We start from the raw sequence: 24,097 nt of genomic DNA on the forward strand, positions 1-24,097 counted from the left end.
CTGCCATCGATTGAAAATTTTTCGAGACTTTTTATTTCAAATCATATTGGTAAAACATACCATGTTCACATGTGCCCCCCTCTCCCCTACATAAAAATGTTATCTTCATTTACGAAAATAATTTTTCTCCCTCATTGTTCAATACATATGTTTATAATTGATGTAATTAAGTTTGTTTTTAATGACATGTCTTAATGCTTTGAGGAATTTCCCATTATAGTTTAAAAACATAAATTTTCTACTTAGCAATATTTATTTTTGTTTTGGCGAGCGTTATCGCTTACTAGAGAACTACGTGATAAATAACAGTAAGCCGCGATAATAGCACATCATTCACTTTTATTTCATTTTTTATGAGATCCATTCAAAGACAGAATTAAAACAACAAAATATCAGCAATTTATGCTTCTTAATTAATTGAATAAGATTTAGATTATTCTCATTCTTTACTGTGAATCAACAGTAAATTCATATATTTTAGAAAGAAAAAAATATTATTTTCCTCACTTTTTTTCGCTTTTTTTATTTTCAGTTATTGTATGCATAATGAATATAAATCTTTCAGAGATATTTAAATCTTAAATTTAAATACAACAATGCCTCAGAAGGACATTGAATGACTGCAAAACAGATTAAAAGACGGCAAAGTTTTACTGTTATCAAAGAATTAAAATTTTGCAGTGCTATTAAGTAATGTTTCGTTAGATGACATTATAGTAACAGGTAGAACAGTATTATTGGCCCAGCTTGGAAAATTGTGGACATCAAATATAACAGCTCCCAAAGAATTTATCATGAGCATTTGAACAGCCAAGCACGCGATGTTCATCCAAATACCTGGTTTAACCTGCAATCAAATATTTGATGAACATTAAAAATAAGTTTAATAAAATAAGCAGAAAGCAATCACGCAAAATATACCAATAAATGTTTTAATTATACATTGAAATAAATATTTTGTAGTAAACGATTCAAAGTTTAACTTCTTCAAAGCATTCTTTATTATTTTTGTTTTGGATGTTCTGTAATCACCACCTTTACTATATATTTTAAGAAAGTGTGGCAAAATATACACCTTAAAGGCAAAAAATATCCCTTCTAATTTCTGGTTTTTATATTAGATACAAAGCTACTCCCCCTATTAATTACTGAGTTACATTTTAATTGCAATATTTTTTTTTCATTTTTAAGATAAACGTCTTTTTCATTTTTAAGATAAACGTCTTTTTCATTTTTAAGATAAACGTAGCAAATTTATATTTAAGTGAGGAAGGAACAAAATCTCTATAAAAATCTAATTAATCCCTATTGAGGAACACGGGACTAAAATTATTAAAACATAAGTTTTTCTGGCAATCAATCTTGTCCTGATATTCCGCATAACGTCTTTTTATACTATGGATTCCACAAATGTTAAACGCATTTTTATTTCTTCCTCAATTAAATATTAAATGGCGACCCCTACAGTGCATATTATTTTGATTTTGTTTTTAACAAGTTCTCTAATATTATATAGTTATGCTGGTATTTTATACCATTTTTTAACCGTCGTTGAGCAGCCTTGCCTTGTAATTTTGAACCCAATCCAGAAGACAAGGAAACTCCAAGATCAAACTTTGGTAGAAATTTTGCCATCATGGAGGACTTTTTAAGGGAACTGACCCACATTTGCATTACATGGAGAGGAAAACCACCCACGGTTTGTTTGACTGCAAGAGGACTCTAGGCCATGATCCGTCTACCACTGAGAATATTTCATGTCAGCACTGTGGTCAGTACGAGCCGGATGCGGAATTCGTATCGACCAGTCATCGATGGAATTTGAACCTGGTTCACCTCATTGGAAGACGAATGTTCCATCCGTTGAGCCACCACGACTCTATGCTGGTTTTTTTTTTTTTTATGACCTTCGTTGAACAGCCGACCCAATTTTAGGTTTACGACTACTTATGTTCAACTCCGTAGCCTTGTAATTTTGAATCCAATCCAGGAAACGAGGGATCATGTATTGGGAGAAATTTGCATTCGTGGAGGACTTTTTGATGGAATTTGCGTTGCATGGAGAGAAAAACCATGAAAACCTTCCATGGTGAGCCTGACGGCAAGGTGACTAACCCAAGATCCGTCTACCACTGAAGATATTTTTTGTCATCACTTGTGGTCGGTGCGGAATTTCAATCAAGTAGCCATCGTTGAAGTTTGAACCCGGTTCACCTCATTGGAAGTCGAACGCTCTACGTCCTGAGCCACCACGGCTCTTGTGCTATTATTTATAGAGAGGACTGTCTAATGGACCGGGATATCCTGGTTTATAGGATGTTTGACTCTTGAAATCCCTTTGTGACAGGTGCGCGTTAAATCTGTCGGGGTCACAAAGTTCTCCAAATTCCCATAACAAATCAATACCACTGCGGGTACTCAATTTGAGATTGATCGTTCTCAGGTTCAGGTCAAAATTACGATCTGCGGATCAATCAATGGAGTATGATTGGGTCCTCCCTGTAAAACGGGCTGAGACATGTGCGTGGTTGAAGTCATATTCTTAACCATAGATGGCGCCATTGAGAAAAGCAAGAAACGCCATCTACCAGAAAAATTAGCTTGATTTCAAGCAGGCTTGTTAGTATTTGACAAGTGGCAGACGTATGAGGTGAATCGGGTTCGAATCCAGTCGATGGCTGGGATACGAATTCCGCATCCGGTTTGCAGCGACCATTGTGCTGACGTGAAGTATCCTCTGTGGTAGACGGATCATGGGTTAGAGTCCTCTTGCAGTCAGGCTAACCGTAGGAGGTTCTCGTGGTTTTCCTCTCCATGTAACGCAAATGCGGGTTAGTTCCCTCAAAAAGCCCACCACGAAGGCAAATTTCTCCCAATACTTGATCCAGAAGTTCCCTTGTCTTCTGGATTGGGTTTTAAATTACAAAGCTACGGAGTTGAACATTAGAAGTCGTAAACCCAAAATTGGGGTCGGCTGTTAAACGACGATTGAAAAAAAAAATATAGTGGCATAAGTAACATGAACAACAGACTGTGTAATGTTAATTTATAAATGTCCATTTAAATACATTTCCTTGGGGAATTTCATGAATTTTCAACCTCTGGTGGGCAGGTAAAAAAACATATCTATTATTAATGCAAAAAATGCAATCATTTGGTTCGAAAGTGTAAAACAGTTTCTCTCCCAGCTACTTTTTCTACCTACCATATCCATGATTTTCATATTACTGCTTGCAAATACAATTGCATTAGGGGGTGTTCCAACAGGCAGCATGAAAGCGAAAGAACTGGTCACAGTTAAAGGCAATAACACATACAAAGGATTCATTCTCATCGCACTTGCCTGCAAAATAAAATACTGTTAAAAAAAAAGGTTCAAAAATAAAATTTAAACCTGAGAATTGAACGTAAATCAGCATACAACAAAATTAGAAAAATTTTTTGCTATTCATCAGGAGCCATTCTTAACAGTGGCCACTTTTTAAAACATGAGACCACTTTATCGAATGTTTAAAATTTGAAATGACTAGGAAAAACTATCGCCATTTCTTTTGAAACATTTCTCAAAAGATGATAAACACTACAAGGTTCATTTCTAAAATTGTTGTTGCTGTTCATTTACGTCGCACTAGAGCTGCACAATGGGCTATTGGCGACGGTCTGGGAAACATCCCTGATATCTGCTCGGCCAATTATGAAATTATTAAAAGTTAGCATTTAGCAAATGGGAAATTGAGAAGTAATGCGACAAGAAATGATGCTTTAATTTTTGAACTATTTAAGTACACTATTAAAAAAAATTTGAATACCTAAACGCCGAAAATGGTGGCAACTACTTTACACCAAAGTGATGTAATAAAACCATACATAACTCTTCTATCTAGGCGTTTCACAACACCAAGAATGTTCCGTTAAATTACTAGAGGTAAAGTAGTTGCTACCATTTTTGTTCTTCAATAAAATTTATAGTTGTCTTATGATAAGTATCTTTTATTTTATATTCTTCAATGAACAGTAGGCCCAATTTTGAGTTAGCGACTACCAATGTTCAACTACGGAGCTTCGTAATTTCGAACGCAATCCAGACGAATCTCCAGGATCAAGTTTAGGGAGACATTTTTCCTTTGCGGTGGACTTTTTGATGGAACTAACCGTTACTTGGAGAGGAAAACCACGAAACCCTCCCACTGTTTGCTTGACGGCAATGGGCCTCTCACCCATGATCCGTCTACGACTGAGGATATTTTACGTCAGCAGTGTGGTCGGTGCGAGACGACTGCGAAATTCGTAACTACCAGTCATCATTACTGGGATTCGAACCCGGGTCACCTCATTGGGAGGGGATTGCTCTATCCCCTGAGGCACCATGACTCACACATAAGTATCGGTAAAGTTATTTTTACGATACAATATCGAGTAAGAATCATTAATGTAGGATGCATCAATACAATTATTCTTAACCAGTCAGGTTACAGAGTGGTCTGGTCGAGCGACTACGATACCAATGGTGGCGGGTTCGAATTCCGCTGGGGGCATGGATGTCTTTTCTCTCTCTCTGTATTTGTCCTCTTATGTTGGTGTGTGTGAATGTGGTCCATCCTATTAACGAGTATCTGTGACGATAAGTCATGGATAATGTAGCTCGCCTCTGTGAGTCAGGTTCATGGGTGCCCACCGAGCATCGTTAGATGAGCAACACTTCTGGCATCTTCCGTGGCGAGGAACGTATAAGTTTTGTGCCAGCCATTAAAATAAAAAAAATTATATATTTCTTAAAATAAAATTTATTTCATACATAAGCACAGCACAGAGAGGATATTAATATAAATTCTAACTAGGCTTAACAAAACCAATATAGGGTAAACCAACCAGTGAAGGACCACTACCCAGTGAAGGAACATTTCATATATATTGATTTAAAATGAGAATTTGAAAGTTTTTCTTTAGATTGATTAGTAACAATAGCTTACTGCCAAACAATAGGAAGTCATCTATCAATGTTTTGGATTACCTGGTCACATAGACTTCTCTGGAAAAAATTTTTAATTTGTTATTATCTCTGCAACACCTTTGTTTCTTTGAAAAAAATTTAAGGTGAGTGCTTTATATGTTTGAAGTGGAATTAATTGCATGTAATAGTTTTATTTTCTCACTGTGAAAATAAGAATTCACAATATAGTTATTGAAGTTACGTTTTATTTTTTTAAGCATCATAGCATAATCAAGTACTGAGATAAGGGGTGCTTATTCTCTGGATCACCAAACGATTAAAAACCAGTGAAGGAACAAGTGTTACTTTGCTGGCTTTTTTCTAAGTTAATGAAAATGAAAGAAAATCTTTAATTTTCTTGTACTTTTAGTGATGTTTTGCATCAAAAGTTTGTTAATAATACACAAAACATTTTCTAACCAGTGATGGAACAGTCATGTTCCTTTACTGGGCATAGATTTCCCAGTGAGTGAACAATATGCGTTAATATATTGACACTTTACTTTTCAATTCATGATTGCAAAAAAAAGTTAACATTTTCCAAGTATTTGTATGTTATAATTTCAAGAATAGGCTTGTTTTTAGATATTTGTATGGCATATAAATTCATAAAAAGCATAAAAAAGTAACCAAAATTAAGTGTTCCTTTACTGGGAAATTTTGTGTTCCTTCACTGGTAAGAGCTGTTCCTTCACTTGGTCTTCTTACTACTTGTTATTTGAACCTCCAAAGCTTTAAAACAATATTTCATAAGTTCTCTAAAAAAAATTTCATAATTTGCAACTAATAGCAAATATGTTGACACTGTCATTTAACTAAAATTATGAATTTTAAAATTAAAATAATTTTTTAAAAGGCAGGCGAAGCTTAAGTGTTCCTTCACTGGTTAGTTTACCCTAGATAGAAATTAAATATTATGAAATTATTTAATAGAATTAACAGATTTATCTCAGAGCATAATTATTATTACTGTTCTTCAACTAATAACACATCTCTTTTATAACATTTTACTTATGTGGGACGCTCAAAATCATGCGATGCGAAATCTGTTCGATTGTGAACAAGAAATAGCAATCGTGTGACGGTTTCGAAAAATGTCAGAACCGGGTAAAATTATTCACGAGTAAATGCACCTGATCTAGATGTAATATTTCTCGTTATAGCGTAGCTTTGATTCAACTGCACTTTCCAAAGTGTTTATGAATGCTCGTTTTGGTATTAACTTAAAATAACTCACAATTTTTAGAGTTTTTCTACACCAAATTCGTATAGGTATTACACCATAGATTTTTGCAGAGTAAAGGGACCCAAAAAATGACAGATAAATTGATATACAAAAATTAAAAAAAAAGGAACTGGAAGAGTTGTATTGTTTGCATGTTGTATAGTTCATTTACGTCACCGTAGAGCTGCACAATGGGCTATTGGCGACGGTCTGGGAAACTTCCCTGAGGATGATCCGAAGACATGCCATCACAATTTTGATCCTCTGCAGGAGGGGATTACACCCCCGCTTCGGTAGTCAGAAGTACCTGCACGCGAAGTCGAGCACTTCACGGTAGAACAATTTGACGAGGACCAATACCGCACACCCTCGATCCCTACGAAGACTGATCCAAGTGGTCACCCACCCGCACACTGACCGCAGCCGGTGATGCTTTACTTCAGTGATCTGATGGGAACCGTGTCTGAACGATCAGTCCACTGCGGCACTCATTCAAAATTTAAAAACTAGTACGCCCCAAGTTTCATAATTAGTTACTAATTGTATCAACAGATGGCGCTTTTTAAATTAAAAGAAGTAATAAAACATACATTTTTGACACAAAGATTTATAAAAACCAGGCTATTTACGAAACAGCTAATATAGATCGTATATTCATCTCATATATAGAGAATGGCGTCATAAATAAAAATAAGTATAATATTCTAACAGTGTGATTCTGAGTTAGCAAGGGCTTTGTGAGGAATGACTTATGAAAACTCACCCTTGTCTCCCTTACAGAGAGGCAGATCATTAATAAAATAATAATACATAGAATAATAGTACATAGAATAATAAATGAAGTAAAATATTTACTTCTTAAATCCTAATAGTGCAACCCATCCACTCATAATTTTTGAATCCTGCGTCAGCCACAATAACAATAAAATGATGAATAATACTAGAACTTGTATCTGTGAACATCTGAAATACGAGGATTCATTTCAAAAGGCATCATTTTTATTATAATACTTATAAAATAGAATAATACTTTTTAACGAAGACGAAATCACCGAACCATAACTGATGCATTCAGATTTTGTGAATTAATTAAACGCAGTTGAGTTAAGCAAATAAGCAGTTTGGATACCTAACAAGCTGAGCGCCACGTGTATTTTAAAGGAAATCCTCGTTCCTATTGTAAGAAGCGCTGCTATTGTAAGAAGAACAATGCGAAATGCTCAACTAACAAATTGAAGTGCCACTGCCCGGTATACAGCAATCCGAACACTGGTGTTTCTCCTAATCAATCTTCAGTAGGTATTAAAATAACGAATAAATATAATAAAATCAACGAATAAATTAATATCAAATCGGATATAACAAATATTTCGGACATTCACCAAAACGGCTATGTGATTCTTGACATTCACCGGTGAAAGTCGACATTCTCTTGATTTCGATCATTCACGGTATATATATATATATATATATAATAAATAAATAAATACAAGAAAACACTAAGAAACTTTTTATGATCTATTTTTATGTAGTTATTTTATAAAAAAAAAAAAAAAAAAAAAAAAAAAAATTTTTGAGTGCTCCTCACACTATTGTATTAATATATTTTGCTTTGGCTTTATTGATACAATATCAGAAAGCACTCTGTTTTGCGGATATAATCGTGTGGGCTGAAGAAAAGATTATATCTTTTTTTTTCCGGTTTTTTAATTATCATTTCACTTTTTTTTTTTTTTTTTTTTTTTTTTTTTAAATAAAATTTTGTTTGTTGTTTTTTTACTTATTATTTCCCACCCCCTTTTTTTCATATGTCTATAATTTTTCTTTGTTTTATTCTTCATTTTGAACTTATATATATATATATATATAGCAGATCAACTATATATATATATATATATATATATATATATATATATATATATATATATATATATATATATATATATATATATATATATATATATATATATATATATATATAGTTGGGGAGGCATTTGCGCCTGGTTAACCTAAAAACGGTAAAAGAGGACAATTTTTGTCAATGTTTGTTGTTTTGTTTGAATTTTTGTCATTCCGTTGTACTGTAGAACTACTAAAGCCAAAATCGAATAACAGTACGCGCATTTTATTGAAATGTATTTATTATTCTTGCTTAAGATAAATTTTTTTAAGGAATTTTTTTTCTTTTTTTAAAAAAACTTTTTTTATTTTCAATTGCAAAAATTAATATTTTTCTTCACTTCTTAAATAAAAAAATTTATTCAATTTAAATATTAAAAAGTGGACAAGAATTTCTTTAAGAAAAATAAACTTTTGCATGTGTTGTCTGCATTGGTAAGTCACATTTTAAAACTAATCACGAAAATATTTTTTCATTGAAAAAAAAACAAATATTCATGCTGGCTATAAGATTTTACTATGTATCCTTTTGCCATGTAAGGAAAATTCTAGAAACTTTCAAAGAAACTTTCTGGAAACAATAGTGGGAAGCGCTTTGACGCAAAAATTTCGCCTTTGGTAAAAGAGTGAACCGTTCAATTTCTGCATTAACTTTAATGCTGATTTTTTTTAAAAATAATTATGCATTCTAAATTAATTCTAGACGTTTTCGTATCTTTTTCATATGAATGCTATCCTATTTAGAGAGAATTGATCTATCTAGCTCAATTAATTAATAATAATATTAATAAACTGAGATAAGATGTAATTAGCTATATAATTTATACTCACGATAAAGATCCTTGTTCCTTGTATCTTTTTGATAAGATTTCAAGCAAATCTTCTTTTAACGAGGCAGCCTGTTTCGAACTTCTAGAAAGTAAAATACATTTCTTAAGTTTAAAAACTCATTATGTTAATACAACGTATTTATTAACTCGCTAGCGTATAAGTGAGTGTGGTATAGTATTTCAAATTTCTTATCATTGTCGTTTTACAATCAAATTTATCGGTAATCGAAATTTCGACCCCATGACAATAAGCACACTCTATGACTATAAGCACTCATTTATGACTATAAGCACTACCCAATTACGTTCCTTAAGAGGATGTAAAAATTTGTATACCTTGCAATTCAAACTTTTTCAACTGTTATTAAATGAATAGAAAAATTATTAAAAGTTATAGATTTACTTAATTCTCAAAATGGGACGAAATATGCAAAAAGTAAAATTATCATTAAGGGGTTTCAACTTTCGAAATCCCAGCACGAATCGGTCAAATAGTTCCTGAGAAAAATATTTAAAATTATGAAGAAAAATTAGTGAAAAATTTGAAACGAAAAATATTTAAAATTTTATACTTTTGAAACAACTCAGTCATTTTCGTTCAAATTTTGCATAACTGCCTTAAAAAATTAACTTCTTTAAAATTGCGCAAAAATTTTTATACTTCCCAATTCAACATTTTTTCGACTATTTGAAATGAATAATTAAAAAGCGTAAAGAAATGATTTTTTGTGTATATCTTTAGATAAACAAATTTTATAATTCTGAGCAAAAATTTTAAATTTGCTTATAAAGTATTTCGAAATATTATCAAAATTTTCAAACATTAAAATTAACATTAAGGGGACTAAGCTTTCGACAGCTCTCCTGACCAAACCATTAAGGCAATATTTCCGAGATTGCTGCTATGCCTCATATTTTGGAAAGTAGGTTTCAAGTCCAACAAAAAAAAAAAAAGTTTATTCAAGGAAAATCCGTTTTTGTATCTGATTTCGAGAAAAAAAATATAATTAGCATGCTTGAGGTCACACCCTCGAACCATTAAAGATTGACCCTTCGTAAGTAAATATCCGAACATTAGATTAAGAGTTCCTTTTTTTGCACTCTTTGCACTGTGCGTCGTTACCTTATGTATAATCTCCATAAAAAGATCCACGCAATGAAAATGCAGACGAGCATTCCAGGAACATTGTACATCATCCATGAGGCAAAATTTATATCATTACTCCCAGGAAAATACCTGCAGGAAAAGAAACAAATATTAACAAATAATAAACAAAAAAAATTTAAAATTTACCTTCAGAGTTTATAAGAGAAACATTTATTTGAGTACATATCTCTTGATTTTATTCTACTACCGTCAAATTGTTCCACAGTGGTCGAATTCATAAATTCTTACTTTTTTTATGGATAGTAGGCAGTCGAAGATTATCGTAAATTTTATTTATTTTCCTTATCGGTTTTTTTTCCTCCTTAGGGAGGGAGGGGCTACTCTATTCGTGCAATATAATATCCGCGAATCATTCTAACATCGGATTGCAAAGAAGATCAAAATGTTAGAAAAGGTAAACGAACATGGCACCCTCAATGCTCAATAAATTTGTTGATGGTAAAAAATAAGAGAATAATTAAACTGATCCTTGAATCCAGATTTACCAGATCAACATACGTTATTTAGAACAGACTTTATGTTGATCTAAATGAAGTAATTTTTACTCTATCTACCCTGTAGGCTTGGGTTTCACAAATCGGAGGCTACATTATCAAGAACTTTCGTGAATCTCAACGTCAAAAGTCAGGGCAACTATAGTTAGTTCACCAGGAGTTGGCACGTGGCTCCACCTCCTCGGACGCAGAGTTCATTTCAGCGCGGGAGTGAGAAGAGAAACATCTCCACGCTTGACATTGGGACAACCCTTAATGCGAGCCAAACACAAACAGTGACTTTTTTTTCAGTCCCTTACTTCGCGTAATCTTCTGCTATTATACCTTTCGTTTCTGTAGCTAATTAAATATATTTGAAATTTAAAAACTGCTTTTTTCCCAACAAAATGTCTCAAAAAGGACAAACTATTCACTCAAAAGAGAGAAATATCATAAAACAATAGCATGAAATATCATCAAATTTATGAATTATTCAATATTTAAGAAATGCAGATAAAGTTTGCGAAATAAATATTTTTGCCAAACTATCGCCAAATAGCAAACTTGTTCAGGATTGCTCACAACCTTCTCTCAAAAATCGCGAAATAATATCGTCGCATACCACGTGATGAAGGCGGAGCCAAGTGCCAACACCTGGTGAACGAGCTGTACCTTACACCGAGGAGTGGAAGCACCACAGATAAATCTTGGTTTTTACTACACCAAGGATAGTCCCTGGTGTTGGTGAAGCGACAAGAAATCTTCTTTCACATTACTTTGTGTCAAATAACTGACCTTCTTTTTAACAACTCAGTAACATTAAAATTTGTAATTGCAGTAAGATATGATAAACACAAGAGTCGTTTGAGTCATTTTTACAACACAATATTAAATAAGAATCATTTACTTACGATGAATATATAATGAATATTAGAATAATTCTTAAAATGAAATTGGTTTTTGATCAAACATACACACAGCACTGAGAACTATACTCAGCTGAATTCAAATAAGGTTTCAAATAAGATTATGAAGGGGAAATTTAACTGCTTTTGCCAGTTATGTACTTGATCATTTAGATCACCTTAAACAGGACATCAACTTACAGAGGTTTGCCAACTTCACAAATTTCACTATCTTTGTAAAAAAAAAAAAAAAGCATAGTGTGATCTGAAGACATAATTAACCGACGAAATTACAAATAATTCAGTCTGAATTCTTATCCGGTCTAATATATTCCAGAAAACATAATTAACCGACGAAATTACAAATAATTCAGTCTGAATTCTTATCCGGTCTAATATATTCCAGAAAACATAATTAACCGACGAAATTACAAATAATTCAGTCTGAATTCTTATCCGGTCTAATATATTCCAGAAAACATAATTAACCGACGAAATTACAAATAATTCAGTCTGAATTCTTATCCGGTCTAATATATTCCAGAAAACATAATTAACCGACGAAATTACAAATAATTCAGTCTGAATTCTTATCCGGTCTAATATATTCCAGAAAAAAACATAATTAACAGACGAAATTACAAATAATTCAGTCTGAATTCTTATCCGGTCTAATATATTCCAGAAAAAAACATAATTAACCGACGAAATTACAAATAATTCAGTCTGAATTCTTATCCGATCTAATATATTGCTGAAAGCATCTTTTTTGATGAACTTTAAAACTAGTTTTAGAGAGAATAATTGAATTAGTTTCCTAAGCAGAACACAGAAAAATGTATGTTTTTATCTTTTTCCATTTTTATAGATTTTTTTTTAAATTTCTGGTTGTTTACGGGTCACCTAGAATATCTCTTACTCTTCCATTAATCCTTTTAATAGAAAATTTGCTCCGGTTCCAGTCAACGTTCCTGTTCCACCAATATTTGCTGAATAGCAGATACTAAGAAAAAAAGCAGTTCTTATCTGTGATTTGCTCTGAGACGAGAATCTAAAAAATCAATATAAACCTTTAGGCATACAGAAATTCTAAAATATACACATATTTTCAAAATATACAAAAATGCTGAATATTTACGAAAAATCAATGAAATTTTGTTGCAAAAAAATTGGAAGCATATCTTTTTTTTAAATAATATTTTGAATAAAAGATTGGACTAAATATTATTAATTTTCTAATTTTTCATTATTTTTAATTTGATTTTTTTGTTGACCGGCCTGAGTAGGGGTGAAGGAACTGGCCTTGCATCAGAAAGGTTCTGGGTTCGGATCCCAGCCAAGGCATGGATGTTCCTTCATTCTTTGTACTCTCTGTCCTTATTGTGGGAGCAACGTTGGCCCACTTAACATGGCGCCCCTGAAAAAGTGGCCCATAAATCTGCCGTTCAGATGCTTATATGACGAAGTCATTCCCCAGGCGAGCATTGGAAAAAAAAATTGGGCTTTTATGATTATTTCATGCGCCAAAAATATTTTTAATTTATAAATTACATCAAATGTAGTTCATTGAAATTTCAGTACTTTCTCAGTCATATGAAATATTTACTCAAAATAAATATTTATTCAAAATAAAAACAACATTGGCTTGAAATACTGCAGTAGAATTAAAAGCATATCGTCGCTTTGAAATTAAACCGTTGTAGCTCCAAAAAAATGAGATTTTTGGGTTATTATGTGTAAAAAAAGTCACCCTCTTAGAAAAACAACCTTTATAGTTCCATAAAGTTAATTTAGAGAGCAGATAAATCGTCATCGCATTCCCGCGATTAGCATTAGCGCGGAAAGTCTGAAATCGCTCTCCTGAAAAACTTGCTTTTTTGAGTTACCACGGTTTAGTTTCAAAGCGACGTTATATTAAAATTGCTCGACATTTCAATTTGTTGTAAAATTTCTCTCTTTATTCGAGTATTGTAATAGTCATGTTTTGGGTGTTCTACTTTACATTATACATTATATCAACTTCACATTTATATATTATATAGATTTTATTTTATTGAATCAAAGCTGTACTTGAGATGTTGCCAGATCTAAATTTTAACATTCCCATTAAAACTTTTAAAAATATAAAAGACTCAGAAGAGGTAAGACTATTTCAAATTTCTAACTATTATACGATTATTAGGTTATCGTTATACACAATGTTAACACGTTGCTACCACGCTAATTTTACGTGGCTTGCCCGTCTTGCAAATTAATTTCTTCAAACCATTTTAGTAACGATAATTTAAAAAATTAAAAACATTGAAAATTTACTCGAATTATGTTTTTTTAATAATCTTGGTTTCGACAGTCCCCGGTGACCCCCCGGGGTGATAGGAACAATCTCAGTACCGGTCACCGGTGACCCCCATGGCATTCAACGAGTTAACAATCAAAATTAATTCTCATTTATTGTTTCAATTTCTTATTGTATTGTATTAATTGTACTGTGTCGCACATTCTGTTTTCCTAATTTTTTGTAAGTACATTTGATTATTTTTAAATTTCAGGTAATCATTCATTTCGTTACGATTAACATATTAACAAATTATACTCCCTTAAAATTATGTTAATTATATATTTTATAAACAAAATTATCCGTCTTTTTTTTTAAATATTGATTTTTTGATTAAAAAATGATAATTGCGAAATAACCGCGAATGTTAGTGAGCAAAAGACTACCTCCTAGAATGTATAAAATCATTTCTGGTCACTTACTCATCTCTGGAAATTCGATCATCTTCGGGATCTTCAATATTTTTACTTTCTGTCACAGATATCTCTGATATAGCTATAAAAAAAACATTCATAATTCTTGCATAAGAAAATTCGCCGAATTTAATATAGAATATGGAATAGAATTCTATTAATAGAGAGATTCTATGGAAAATTCTAGAGTTATATGGCATTCCCAAAAGTTTATAAATGTCATTAACGAACTCTACAGAAATTTAAAGTGTTGTGTTGAGGTCAATGGATGCCTGACAGAACCTTTTACCAATGAGACTGGGGTCAAACAGGGACGTATGATGTCAGGGTTATTGTTCATAATTATAACTTATTGGATGATGAAAAATACAATCCAAGATTTAAAATAAAAACACTACAACATTGGAGAACCTGGATTTTGTAGAAGACATTGTTTTATTTGCCAGCAAAATTGATGATCCGCAATCCAAAATAATTATTTTTTAAAAATATGCAGGAAATGTTTGGTTGAAAATTTAAAAAGAAAATAAAACCAAAACTACGAGAATAAATAGCAAGACTCAGAGTGTAGTTAAAATTGCAAGAGGCGAAATAGAAGATGTTGAAAAATCTACTTGCAACTGTTGGTGCAACATTGGTGCAACTGTTAATACGAAGGGAAAAACAAATGCAGAAGTAAGAGCAAGAATTTCAAACGCACAATTTTTGTTTCAAAAAGCTTTTTAGCTTAATGCTAAAGACTAAAATTAGCATGTTTAATTCAATGGTAAGGAATGCACTGTTGCAATTGTCAGGAACATGGAAACTATGAAAACTACAGAATACAAAACTAAATAGCTGGCAAAACAGATGCTTGAGAAATATTCTAAATCTATTTTGGCCTCAGACCATATCAAATTCAGAACTCTACAGTAAAACCAGGCAAGAATCAATCACCATCAGTATGAAAAGAAAAAGATATGGAAATGGATAGGACACATATTGAGAATGCCTCATATCAGAATACCATCAGTAGCCTTAACGTAGGCACCAAAAGGCAAATGAAAAAGAGGCAGACCCATAAAGAAAGAAGACAGGAGGAATAGACGAGCTGGTCCGTGGCGAGGTCTTGTGAAAAAGACCGAGTGAACTGACGCAGGAAGATAAGGGTCTTATGTGCCGCTGGGCTCGGAGCTGGATAAGTAAGTAACTAATGATTATTATAATAAATAAGTAATAGTTATAAATAAAAAAACGGTTGGTCCGTCCCAATAGTTGTGTTACGAGAGCGGCCAATATATACAGTAATATATATGCTTTATAAGCGAATTGCAAAATGTTTGCATACAATTATATAATTTGTTCATCTAAAGATACGTCCCGCAGTGGACTGATCGTTAAGACACGGTTCCCAGGTTGCACCGAAGTCAAGCATCACTGGCTACGGTCAGTGTGCGGGTGGGTGACCACTTGGATCAGCCTGCGTAGGGACCGAGGGTGTGCGGTATTGGTCCTCGTTAAACTGTGCCACCGTAAAGTGCTCGACTTAGCGCGCAGGTCGTCGGGCTACCGAAGCTGGGGTGCCATCCCCTCCGCAGAGGATCAAAATTGTGATGGCATGTCTTCGGATCATCCTCCGGGATGTTTCCCAGACCGTCGCCAATAGCCCATTGTGCAGCTTTAGGGTGACGTAAATTAACAACAACAACAAAATCATCTAAAGATACACACAAAAACCCCTCAATGTTAATTTTACATTTTGCTTATTTCGCCATATGTGACTTTTTAAGCAAACTGAAAAATTTTTACCCTCAATTATAAACTTTGGTTATCCAAGGATAATCCCATACAAAATATAACTTTTAGTAAACTTTTATCATTTTTTATTATTTTAGATAATACGAGTAACAGTCGAAATATTTTGAATTGTAAGGTACACAAATTTCTACATTATTTTAAAGAATGCAATTTTACATGGCAAAATACAAAATTTGTGCGAAATTGGCTGAATAATTCCAGAGAAAGCAAATTTTAAAAATACGATTTTTTTCAAAATTCGCTTTAGTATCGTTAAGAATTCAAATTCACAGACATATCTTTCTTAATTCTGCTTTCATATGCCTCAGGCTCGAATACCGACGCTGACTGGTCGATTCTCATACTATTACTTATTATGCATATCATACTATTACTTGCCGACCGGCCTGTGTAGAGGGAAGGGAACTGTCCTTGCATCAGAAAGGTCCTGGGTTCGAATCCCGGGCAAGACATGGATGTTTCTTTCTCTCTGTGTGTTCTATGTCCTTTCTCCTTTGTGTGTGAATGTGACCTGCCCTATAAATGGGTTGTGGTTGTGTGAATGGCGTGGCAGAAGTCGAATTCCTGGCCATAGATGGCGCCACTGAAAAACAGGAACAATCGCATCCCGACTGCCTAAACAGGCTTACGAAAAAATAAAATAAAAAATCTATTACTTATCGTACTATTACTTATACCGACCACAAAACCTTAAATATTTTCAGTGAAAATGGATCATGGATTTAGAGTCCGCTTCATAGTAGACTTGACAAGGGAAGTTTAAGTTGGCATTTTATACATGCAACGTAAACGGGTTAAAAAGAAAGAAAAAAAACTCCTTTACGATTGTTGTGCTTGGTTCTGCGTTATTTCTCGGCTGCTGACGATATTTGCTGTTAAGTGCCTGACTTGTGAAATAAAATAAAAAATTAAAACTTACGTGCTGCTTTTCCCTGCTCTTCATTTCTGTTTGTAGATGCGCTAATTTTCTGCAATAAAGCTTCTACTATAGGAATCATTATGGCTGTTGCAGCAGTATTAATAATCCACATTGATAGGAACATCGTAGAGAGCATTACACCGAGAAGAAGCCTGCAAAATATTCATAGTTGGGTACCTACTCGCAATGTCACGCGTGGGTGTCGAACATGATTGGCTGCTGAGTCGTGGCATTTGTTTATATCACGATTCAGCAACCAATCAGGTTCGACATTTACGCTTGACGTCGCTTGCAGACATTCAAATTGATTTAGTACGATAATAAACCAAGCCAAATAACTGCACCGTCAATCACAACCAGTTGATTTCATGCGCTTTCGGCTTATTTCGAATACAGATTTTTTCTGTACCAAGTACCTGTCTAATATTTAAATTCTAAATTCTTCAAATATTTAAAAATACACTCTATAACAAAAAAATCGACGCACCAAGAACGCACTAAGACGCGCAAAATTGACGCTCGATCAGGCTGGAATGATACCGACTGCTTTAGCTATGAATCCCGCTTTCAACTGTGTCCTGATGATCATCAAAGACGTGTTTGGAGACGCACAGTGCAGAGGGGGGATCCTGCCTTCACTATTGCACACCACATCAGCCCTCAATAAGGCATTATGGTCTGGGGCGCCATTTCCTTTGAAAGCCGGACCCCTTTGGTTGTCATTAGAAGTACACTTACTGCACAGCGGTACGTCGACGACATCCTAAGACCTGTTTTGCTACCTTTCCTTTTGCAGCTCCCTGGGCTGGTTTTTCAGCAAGACAATGCCAGACCACATACGGCACGTGTTGCTATGAGCTGTCTGCAGATTTGTCAAACTCTTCCTTGGCCTGCCAGATCACCAGATCTCTCTCCCATCCAGCATGTCTGGGATATGATGGGAAGGCGATTGCATCAGGCACGGAATGTTGATAACCTCGTTCGACAATTGGATCGAATTTGGCAGGAAATACCGCAAGAGACCATCCGGGAGCTTTATCGGTCTATGCCACGCCGTGTGGCAGCTTGTATCCTGGCTAGAGGCGGGTCAGTACCCTATTGAACTTGTTACTGTAACTCTGCAATAAATTATTCAATTGTTCTGAAATTTTAATCGTTTACTATTCTGTACATTGTCTTCCAATCTACCAATTTTCGTTTCAATCGGACAACTCCTGCTTGGTGCGTCGATTTTTTTTGTTATAGAGTGTATATTACGCAAATAAATATAAATAACAATAAAATATATTTATATTAAGCATTTAAGCATATATCAAAAAGTATACCGATAAGGTTTTGCGAAAACCTAACTAAAATCTTCAACGAGATGAGACAGTTGAAATCGCAAAAGAAGAAAAAAAAAGAAAATAGAAACAAAAATATATAAATATATGTATTTAGTAAAAAAGTTTACTGAGTATAGATCGGTGGTTCAAATTAATTAACGAAACACGCTATTTTAAAAACAAAACGAACTTTAATAGATTATAGTATGAAAATAGCCAGTATTATAAGGGCTGACATTTCCCCTTCAACATTCATCAAATCATGAGATCATAATGACACTCACAAAGAAAAATATGTAGTATTTGAATTAATGGGAGAGCGCCATCTGGTGGCATTCCGCGACATATAGAACGTACGGCTCATTCATTGAGAGATAGTTATTTACTTCCAATAGGGACAAGTGGGATAATTGCGGGATTTGAACACGCAGCCATTTGCTTCGAAGTCAAGCACGCTAACCACTCGGCCACCTGGCCGGCCGACCTAAAAACTGTCAGGTTTAATCAAGATGTTCATTGTTTAGTTGTGTTCAATACATCATTCCTAAAAGTCCTAGATGCTCTACTTTATTTTATGAGAGGTTTTTTCTAGAGAAAAACAAATCACCCTCTCTTGCCCCTTCAGTGGGTAATGCCAGGTGCACATGTAAACTCTATGGAAAAATTGTAAATACTAGAATTCTAGTGAGAATGTAGCAGACATTTCTATTTTACCGCATAGTTTAAGAAAATTAGGCTTGCAGTTTACATGTGATGTAGTGAAAGCCCTACTCAAGAGACAGAGGAAGGAGGGCCCGATCAAAATTTTTTACAAAAAAAAATCTAGCGTTAAAGAGGTAACTTTGAATCCTATCCAGAAGACAAGGGAACTCCAGGATTCAGTATTGGGAGAAATTTGCCTTCGTAGAGGACTTTTTGATAAGACTAACCCGCATTTGCATTACATAGTGAGGAAGAGCAAGGAAAACTTCCCACTGTTAGTCTAACGGCAAGAGAACTCTAACCCATGATCCATCTACAGAGGATATCTTACGCCAGCAACGTGGTCGGTGCGGAATTCGTATCGACCGGCCATCGTTGGAATTCGAACCAGTTTCACCTCATTGGAAGACGCATACTTATTCCCGAGCCATCACGACTCGCAATTTAGTGCTAAAAAAGGCCGCAAATTATAAAAATGATGCTTTTTACGCTTTAAGTAATAAGTTTTGTTTCGGGGGTTGGCGAGCGCCAGCAAGTAGGGGGCGAAGCTTCCTAGTATGTATATAATAGTACAAAAATAGTATAATAATAATTATAATAAGCTGGACTAAAAATAATTTTTATAACTGTAATGACCACAACACAAGGCTAGTTTAAAAACAAAAAAAAAAACATTAAAGAGTTGGCATAATAAAACATACTTATCCTCACAGTCGCCGTGAATTTATCAACAAAAACAGGCTAATATGGTTGGTCATTCTTCTTGACTAGTAAAATCTAATTCAGAGTTTATCCGCTAGAAAGCAGAACTGTCACAAATTCGACAGGAACCCGATCTCTACATTTTAATTTAAACTTACCATTTCAATTCAGTGCCAAGTAACAATAGAATCTTGAGGGCAATTCTTTCGTGTAATTTACTCTCCTCAACAGCCACAGCCATGATTAAACTTCCGAGAATCAGCATTATTATTTCCTTTCAATAAAAGAAATGAAAAAAGCATTCAATTTTTTCGAAATTTATTTTCCAATTTGTACACATTAAGATTGTTTAACGGTCCCGTTGTGGACTGATCGTAAGGACACGTTTCCCATTAGAACACCGAAGTCAAGCAGGGTGGGTGAACACTTTGATCAGCCTGCGTACGGACCGAGGGTGAGCAGTACCAGTCCATGTTAAACTGTTCTATCGTAAAGTGCTCGACTTCGCGCCGGTGATCGGGCTACCAAAGACGGGGGAGCCATCCCCTCTGCAGCGGATCAAAATTGTGAAGGCATGTCCTCGAATCATCCTCAGGGATGTTTCCCAGACAGTCGCCAATAGCCCCTTGGGCAGCTCTAGTGGTACATAAATAAAGTACCTACCTACTTAATACTGTTACTCATGAATGTTGGGTTTGGTGTTTTTGGGTATTGGGCTGCTCCAACATCCTAAAATGGAAACATATAGGTAGCAGATTCATATCCCACCATAACTCTGGATGCATTTCTTTATTTCTATTTATTTATAGTTGCGCACACATAAGCAGGCTCACAAGATATAAAAAAAAGATAACATAAACATACATTTTGGGAATTTCGAACCTGCTACATATGAATATGAGGAACATATGAGCTACATATGAGGAATTACGAACCTGCTTTATAATGGAGAATTTTTGCTATGTCTTTCTCTAGTTTGAGCAATGCATTCAATGTGACAAGAGATTATAATAAATTATACTTTGTAATCAGTACACTAGCTTGCATTTGTATGATCAACAATAAATAAATAATTTTTTTATTGTTTCATTAACTATTTCTTACTGCAGTCTCGTCTATCCGCCAAACGCTTAAAGGAAGGACAACACCCTGTGGCAATGAAAGCCCCAATAATACATATATTATTATTTTACTGGCAACTGTCCTTGCCGTATTGATGTTCCGCTAACCACTTCGAAGCTTAGATGCAGTGAGTTCGAATCCCGCTATAACACTTTATGTATATTCTTGCTATCTTTCGTAAAATTGTGCTGTTTGTTTTTCAAACTGAAAGGAGTTTGTAGACTTTTTTTTGTATTTGCAGAGAAACCTACAAATGTATGTAAATAAATACATAAATCCCACTACTCTCTTAAAAGATGAATAAAGCATTCACCATAATTTGAGATATCTGAATTGAATATTTTTAAAACTTTTTAATTAAACACTTAAAGCCATCATTTATGACCCCTTAACTCTTGTTTTCGTTAAAATAAGAAATAATTAACTCTCATCTAACTCTCATCAACCATTTAAATAAATCGCCATTTTAGTTCAACCATAGAAAGGTGAACAGATTGTTATCATTCTATTTGGTTAGAGGCATATACATCGAAAGGTTTAGTTTACCAAATAAATGGTAACATAAATGACAGTTCTGAATAACATTTTGGTAATTTTATCGTGATTCCTTAGAGCATGGTGTAAAACAGTTATTTGGTTACATTAACTTTTCAATTTTGTATGTGTTACTGAACTATAGTAATAATTCTACAATTTTGAAACTATAGTTTTGCGTAAACCGTTACCATAAAGATTTGTGAAATTACTAAATAGATGGTTTAAATTCCATATATTTAGTTATCAGAATTATGGTTTCATTTACCATAAATGTCTTTACCATACAAGTATGGTAATTTTGCCAGATTTTTTTCTCTCCTTGTTTATTGAATTACGCAACATCATAGTTAAGAATCCAGCTTTTAATTATATTATTTCTTTTGAATAACGAAATCAAATGATATTCCAATTCAAAAAAAATATTCGTTAAAAATGTTTAACATTTCCTCATATTTAGAGCTATAATTGACCTTCGAATCATCGTCTTTGAAAGTCAATGGGAAAATATATTGCGTAGAATTCAATATCCAATTTACTTTCTCCAAATTATAGCGCAGTTTTAAACTGGGGCCTTATTTAAATTTTCATTAATAAGAAAAATAAATTGATATAAATTAAGTTAAGTAAATTACATCCGTTTTCCAAAATAAATTTCTTTAAATTTTCCTAGGTACACAAGGATAGATTTCTTTTTTAACGTACCTATTTTTTTTAATAGTAATATGATTTTTTTTTTGGACGGACAAATCACAAATAGAGTTATCACTAAATAACATTCCTAAAGTCCTATTAGTATTACAACAATGAGCTTTTCATTCTGAATACAGTTCGAAGAAAACAATATTTAATAAAATTTAGGCAGTTTCAAATGTGTGTTTAAGAAAATGAAAGCAGTTTTAAATGATAGTTTAGAAAAGTGAACGCAGTCTCAAATGCGTGTTTAAGAAAATATATACAGTTTCAAATGCGTGTTTAAGAGAACTGACGAAGTTTCAAATGCGTGTTGGAATGTATATAACATTGAAAATGGGTATAACATTTCATTTCATTCTTCAAACGTCTCTTATAAAAATTGTTCCCTTTTTAAATAATAAAAAATACAATCCAAATAAATTCGTCATATAATGTTACCCTTTGGCCTAAATTACTTAAAATATATATATATATATATATTAAAATTAGTCTCTTTTGAAAAGATATTAATAATAAAAAGTTCTGTTTGCAAGGTTTTTACTGGTGTGGACGCTACTGGGAGGCTAGGGCCCGCTAAGCATGTCACTATGCATTCCATTCTATTTATCTCTTTTTGCCTTGTTTTTCTTGTTATTTTATCTTTTTTGTTCTTTTAAATTGACCTGCCATTGGAAATAAAAAAAATCAAAAAATTTTAAAAAAAGGTTTTTACCGAACCTATGAATTCATTTCAGTCGTATTAGTTTGACGTTATTCTATTTTAAATTTTTTAAAACCGCTTAATCGTTTAGAGTTCTGAATACTATATCCAACCACTCCGACCCTGAAGTTAGGGATTTTGTCCCATTATGATCCTGATCACTCTTTAAGAAAGTAAGGAAAAGGAAGATTAAATTCCTCATTCAGTTGTTACATTTTGGTTGGACATTGAAAAGAGGCATTTTGAGCTGTGCCCATTTCCTTAAACACGCATTTCCGTCTGGGTTCATTTTTTTTTAAAAAGCTCATTTTAGAATACAAAGCTCACCGCTGATTAAATTAAGCAGAACTTATAATGAATATGCTATATTAAAGCTATCAAAGTCTGCTATTACCTTCATATAATTGGCAGTTACTTCTGACGAACTTAAAATACCTAATACGGGCAATAAAATCACGGGTAAGAGTGCAGTAACAGGAATCGGTACCGGTTCCAGAATCCAATAACAAGCAGTAAGTATCAAAGCATAAGAGCATCTTAATTCCTAAAACAGGAAGAAAAAAAATACGTCAAATAAAGACTTTTCATAAGGTTAGCGAAAAATAACGTTGGCAAAGTCTTAAACTAAATTTCTTATTATTTTTCTTTAATTAATTAATTGTTTTTCTTCTAGGAAACACATTTTGGAAGATGATATGCATCCTTGATCCCAAAATCTCTAAGGAAGTCAGCATGATTCTGTTCCGGCTCACATGGTTAATGACATTCAAGAATGGCGCTAGGTCACGTGAGTATCCTACAGCACAAGAATAGCCACCTGATTCACCAGATTACAAAATTTGTTTTAATCGCTCTCCGTGGATCTCAACTAGACGACCAGAACGAGGAGAGTCCAAATTTCAATTTTCGAGCTCGGCGTGCTAATCACGAGTGGCTCTTTCAGCTATATCACCTTCTCCCTACGCAGCATAAATGTCATGAGCAGCTTTCGTAGCCTTTAAACCTTGATTGAACGCAAAAAAAAATAAACAGCTGAAAACGCTCGTTTTCTTCAAATGGACATTTCCTTTCAATAATCTGAAAACTAACATGAATTATCTCGAACAGATAAACAAAACAAAGATTCTGGTATGGCTCGGGGGGTGGAGCGTCAGCCTTCCAATGAGGTGAACCAGGTTCGAATCCCAGCGATAGCTGGTTGATATGAATTCCACGTCCAACTTGCACCGACCACAGTTCTGACGTAAAATATCCTCAGTGGTAGACGGATCATGGCTTAGAGTCCCCTTTCCGTCAGGTTAACCATGGGTGGTTTTTGTGGCTTTTCACTCCATATAACGCAAATACGGGTTAGTTCCATCA

At 33.8% G+C, this 24,097-nt stretch overlaps 1 protein-coding gene across 1 annotated transcript in view; it reads right to left on the minus strand.

The window, feature by feature from the left end:
- Positions 1-281: 281 nt before the first annotated feature.
- LOC107445292 (Na(+)/citrate cotransporter) overlaps positions 282-24,097 on the minus strand; it is a 28,653-nt gene continuing 4,837 nt past the window's right edge. Inside the window, exons 2-12 of the mRNA XM_087156674.1 lie at positions 23,130-23,279; positions 19,842-19,957; positions 16,955-17,106; positions 14,248-14,320; positions 12,410-12,541; positions 10,068-10,181; positions 8,946-9,026; positions 7,071-7,178; positions 6,979-6,988; positions 3,206-3,343; positions 282-847 (exon numbers count right to left, since the gene is read on the minus strand). Coding sequence (XP_087012800.1) covers positions 668-847; positions 3,206-3,343; positions 6,979-6,988; positions 7,071-7,178; positions 8,946-9,026; positions 10,068-10,181; positions 12,410-12,541; positions 14,248-14,320; positions 16,955-17,106; positions 19,842-19,957; positions 23,130-23,279 — 1,254 coding nt within the window. The 3' untranslated portion in view covers positions 282-667. The remainder of the gene's footprint in view (positions 848-3,205; positions 3,344-6,978; positions 6,989-7,070; positions 7,179-8,945; positions 9,027-10,067; positions 10,182-12,409; positions 12,542-14,247; positions 14,321-16,954; positions 17,107-19,841; positions 19,958-23,129; positions 23,280-24,097) is intronic.

This window comes from Parasteatoda tepidariorum, chromosome 2 (assembly GCF_982258835.1).
Source record: "Parasteatoda tepidariorum strain Cologne lab strain chromosome 2, Ptep-v5.0, whole genome shotgun sequence".
NCBI lineage: Eukaryota > Metazoa > Arthropoda > Arachnida > Araneae > Theridiidae > Parasteatoda > Parasteatoda tepidariorum.